The 4,829-nt window shown below is 48.3% G+C and overlaps 1 protein-coding gene across 2 annotated transcripts in view; it reads left to right on the top strand.

Moving 5' to 3' along the window:
- The first annotated feature begins 1,482 nt into the window (after positions 1 to 1,482).
- LOC102034535 (ATP-dependent RNA helicase DDX19B) overlaps positions 1,483 to 4,829 on the top strand; it is an 11,006-nt gene continuing 7,659 nt past the window's right edge. Inside the window, exons 1-4 of one of the 2 annotated variants that reach the window (XM_014309980.2) lie at positions 1,483 to 1,526; positions 1,886 to 1,939; positions 2,803 to 2,938; positions 4,740 to 4,829. In XM_014309980.2, the coding sequence (XP_014165455.1) occupies positions 4,771 to 4,829 (59 nt within the window). In that variant the 5' untranslated portion in view covers positions 1,483 to 1,526; positions 1,886 to 1,939; positions 2,803 to 2,938; positions 4,740 to 4,770. Of the gene's footprint in view, positions 1,527 to 1,885; positions 1,940 to 2,802; positions 2,939 to 4,739 lie in introns of those variants that run through there. The other variant, XM_031062907.1, reaches the window with a different exon arrangement.

The following is a 4,829-nucleotide window of genomic DNA, read 5'->3' as shown; positions in this document are numbered from 1 at the left end:
TCACACAGGGCTCACAACCTCACCCCACAGAGCTCACAGCCCCACAGGGTCACAGGCCCACAAGGTCACAGCCCCACAGAGCTCACAGCCCCACAGGGTCACAGGCCCACAAGGTCACAGCCCCACAGAGCTCACAGCCCCACAGGGTCACAGCCCTACAGCCTCACCCCATACAGGGCTCACAGCCCCACAGAGCTCACAGCCCCACAGGGTCACAGCCTCACTCCACACAGAGCCCACAGCCCTACAGAGCCCACAGCCCCACAGAGCTCACAGCCCCACAGGGTCACAGCCCCACTCCACACAGAGCCCACAGCCCTACAGAGCCCACAGCCCCACAGAGCTCACAGCCCCACAGGGTCACAGCCTCACTCCACACAGAGCCCACAGCCCTACAGAGCCCACAGCCCCACAGAGCTCACAGCCCCACAGGGTCACCCCACACAGGGCTCACAGCCCCACAGGGCTCACAGCCCCACAGAGCTCAGAGCCCCACAGGGTCACAGGCCCACAGGGTCACAGCCTCACCCCACACAGGGTCACAGCCTCACCCCAGCCCGTGTCACCCCTCCCCACCCGGCCTGGTCCAGCGGCGCGGGGTCCCCAGGGCCGCGCGGCCCCCGCCGCCTCCTCACAGAAAACAGCGATCGCAGAAACCCTTTTCGCCCCATTTTCTGCCGTGGGGGCAGGGAGGGCCCGGGGTATCCGATTGTCCCTGGGCTTGGGCTCTTCCTTTATAAGAAAACCCCAATTTTTTATTTATTTATATATTCACTTATTTATTTACTTACCATTATTTTAAAAATTTCTTCGCCTTCATCCATTTTTTGCATATCCAAAGGGCAGAGACGTCCTTGCGATCCGCCTCACCCTCCATCCAGACACTGCACAGCTTCATGCACTCACCTAGCCTCAGCTCTGTCTTCCAGCATCCGAAAAAATTCCTCTTTCTCTCTCTCTCTCTTTTTTTTTTTTTTAATGAAAAGATGTAACTTTGTACCTCAGAAAAATTGTTTTCTGTTTTTTCTGTGCTTGGGCACAGAATACTCACTGAGGATGTGGGGAAGAGCCTCGGGGCTGCTCCCCCTGCACATTTCAGGTGGTGAAACAAACTCATCCTGGGTCATCTTGTGCCAGACAGGACAGTGCATAGATCCTGTTTCCATCCTGGAATGCTGATTTTCTCCCATTTTCCATCAGCAGAGCTATTGGGGAGTGGAGGCTACAGGACAGAAAACAACCCCTTCCTATGTTGTTATTACAGTTTTAAAAACTTGTATTTCTGTTAAAACTCCTGCTTAGAAATAGTTGTATTAAAACTCTTGAAATCAAGTTCCTCTTGTGTCTTCATCCCTTCCAGTTGAGCAGGGTTTATGCAATACTTGATAAATCCAAAGCTCAGGTTTTCCTGGCTGGAATTAGAATATATGGAGCTCTATTTGAACTTCTCTGATTTTGTGTTTTTCCTCATTTCTAGCTGAGCACTTTACACCTGAAGGATGACAAAACCAAACCAGATGCCAATGGTGAGTTCCAGCTGCTCAGATGGGCTTGGAAAGGGGGGAGTGTTTCCCTGTGGGGGTTCAGAGCACTGCTGCCAAAGTAAATTCCTGGTAAATCATGAGATTCCAGGAGAGCTGAGATTAAACAGCAGCACAGACTAAATATTTTGGTGTCTCGGGGAGCTGTGTGAGCAAAATCCTTCGGTGTGGTTGCTAAACTGCACTTGGTGCTTGGGTTTCCTCTGCACAGCAGTGGAGCAGGGCAGTTCTCCTCAGGAAGATGAGCTGTTTGTAGATTTCCCAGGATGTTCCAAAGCTCTGGGGGCGTGGGCTGCCCCCGAGGCCTGAGCTCACCTGTGCCCCCCTCACCTGTTCCCATCCAGGTGCCGTTGTCAAGGCAGATGACAATGTGGAGAAGACGGAGGATGAGGAGAAAGGTAAGTGCCTTCCTGAAAAAAACTTTGGCAAGGAAATTAGTTTAGTTTAATTTTATTATATTCATTTAGTATGTACTTAAAGTAAGTCTGCCTTATGTCTCAGGACCGCTGATCTTGTATCCTGCCCCAAGGACTTGATTGTAAGACAAGTCCTTCCTCCATAACACTTTTAAAGGCATTGTGTCCTGTAATAACTTGGGAGACTCCTGGATTAAAGTGGAGAGAAATAAGGGGATAGCAGTGTCCTCAAGGCAGGATTGGATACAGGAGCGTTGGATAACCTGGAGCTGGGATTGCTGTAGCAACCAACAAGTTGCATTTATGCAGTGGCTGCTCAGAGGTGGGTAAAGGCTCACATTCTTTCAGAAGGTGGTTTTAGGAACAGATTTGGTAGTGAAACCCCAAAATGCAGCAGTTTAACCTCATTTGGATCTCTCTTATCCTCAACCCTTGGTTTCAGCTCTGAAATCTTTTAAAGTAGCGTTTATCCTCAAACCTTCCTTAAAAATAAAACCCTGGGAGGTGTCTGCCCACATGTCAGAGTGAGGGTTGAGGAGGCCTTATCCTGTCCCAGGTAGATGCTAAGCTAAAAGAATTTTAATAAGCAGAGATCTGGATGTGTTAAAGTCCCCCTTAGAACAGTGCTCATTTGATTTGTCTTCCTGGGCATTAAATGGAGGAATCTCTGGATTCTCTCAATGTCTCATCCAGGAGGTTTGGGCTCTTCAAGCCATTACACTCTAATGAAGAATTTCAGTATTTGGAGGGATTTTGTCTCTTTTAAGTGGCTCAGGAGTTCAGTGGGAGCAAGACCTGGAACGGGCTGTGACTGATGGATTCATATTTTCCACCTCATTTCCCAGAGGACAGAGCTGCCCAGTCCTTGCTGAACAAGCTGATCCGCAGTAACCTGGTTGACACCACAAATCAGGTGGAGGTGCTGCAGAGGGACCCCACATCACCCCTCTACTCTGTCAAGTCTTTCGAGGAGCTGCGCCTGTAAGTGCCTGCTGGGATGAACCAGAGCCTTCTCTGCATGGAGCTGTCAAATCCTGGGATCAGATATATTAAATAGGCTCCCTTATAACTGGATTTTTCAGTTTGTCATGGGGAGCCTTATTTGTAACTTCTGAGAGAGAGAAGTTTTGCTATAACTGCCAGAGCAGATATGAGTTTGGAGCCCATCAGGTAGTTGGAACCTCTCCTCATGTCCTGAAAAATTCCTTGGTTGCATAGGATATATCACTTAAAAGTACATGGGTTTGTGTATCAGGTTACTGCCAACCTGTCATTAATAAGTGAGTGTGTCATTTGTATTATTTAAGTGCAAGGAGAGTTGGTTTATCTGGGTGCCTGGTAGCGGTTTCCATCTGAAACAACAGCAGTGAACAGCACAAAGGGAACAGCTTATCTTTTCCAGCAACACTGGATTTATGTACTGGAGACACCAGTATTTTCCTTCCCTTTGAAAACCTGTACCAGTGCAGCTTTCAAGGGATGATAACTGTGTTTAAGGCATGGTTGATGGATATATGTATTAATATGCTGAAGAGTGCGTCCTGTTGGAATTGCTGTGCTTGTGTTGATCTCAGGTTTGTTGCTCTACAAGCTCTGCAGCAAAATGGGAGCTAAAGAGCTTTCTCCCCATGAAATGCCAGGATGTTTTGCTCTGTTGGTGTTTGTGGTTGAGCGTCTGCAAAAAGAAGCTGAGGTCCTGCAGTGCCTGTTAGACTAATTCATTCCTGTGTTTCAAAAGGCAAACAATCCCAGGGAGTTAATGACAGGGACAGCCAGCCTAATTGAGTCTTCATTTTGTTATGACTCGGGGTATCCTTGGCAACTGGTGCAGAGTTGGGCTTTGTCTGTCCTTGCTTGGAGCAGCACAAGGTTACGTTTTCAAAGAGCTTTTGTTCCAGCCATCGTTGGAAAGCAATACAGGATTTTTGCAAAATTATGTTGTGCTGAATGGGAAGTTACTGCAGTGGGAAATGTGGGCAGGAGACTTGTAACCTGCTTGGAAAGGAGAGCCCTTCTGAGAGCACTCACAGCATCCAGGGAGCACTTGGGGGTCATCAGCTGAGAATTTCCAGCACCATAACCCGGATTTAGGTTGTTCTGGGGTCTCCTTGTCTACACAGGTGTCTGCTGAGAGTAGAAAGCTCCCTGGAGAGAAAGCAGCAGATGAGAGTTTGCTGGCCAGCAGTGTCACCACACAGTTCTGGGTGTGAGGGCTGGCTTGCAGCCACAGATCACAAGGTGTAGTCACAGCAAACTGAGCTAATTATCAGTCACTTACCTGAGCCAGCATCACTCAGCTGTAGTACAGAATCCACACAACCTGCTGAAGTCCTTGCAAGGATCTCATGATTCCTTCATCCTGTTCCTCACGCTTTGTCCCACGTTTGAGTCATCGAGGAGTGATAATTTTGGCACCAAGATTAGGCATGGCTGAGGAAATGGGACTGGCCTGAAGGACAGGATTAACACTTTCTGCTCTGTGATTCCTGGATTGTCTGAAAAGCTGCTTTGGAACAAGCAGTGCTGACCTTAGACACAGGCTTTGCCCTTGAGCTGGGACAGGCAGGCTGACTTATTAAATCCAGGGGTTTTTGCAAAGCTCCCTGTCTAGACTTCCTGTTGTCACTCATGGTTCCAGATGCTGACCATAGTTGTTTCACGGGTGGGATTGTAGCAGAGACAGCTCTAGGATGTCTTCTCGAGGGTTTTTCTCACCTTTTTGTACACAAATGAAAACTAAATTGACTTAAATAGGTCATGATATAAAAATTTCTCTTTTCAGGAAACCACAGCTCCTGCAAGGAGTCTATGCCATGGGCTTCAACAGACCATCTAAGATCCAAGAGAATGCCCTGCCCATGATGCTTGCTGA

Source organism: Geospiza fortis, unplaced genomic scaffold (genome assembly GCF_000277835.1).
Source record: "Geospiza fortis unplaced genomic scaffold, GeoFor_1.0 scaffold353, whole genome shotgun sequence".
In the NCBI taxonomy this organism is placed as follows: domain Eukaryota; kingdom Metazoa; phylum Chordata; class Aves; order Passeriformes; family Thraupidae; genus Geospiza; species Geospiza fortis.
The sequence above is the reverse complement of the archived record's forward strand: the minus strand, read 5'-3'. Positions and strand labels throughout refer to the sequence as shown.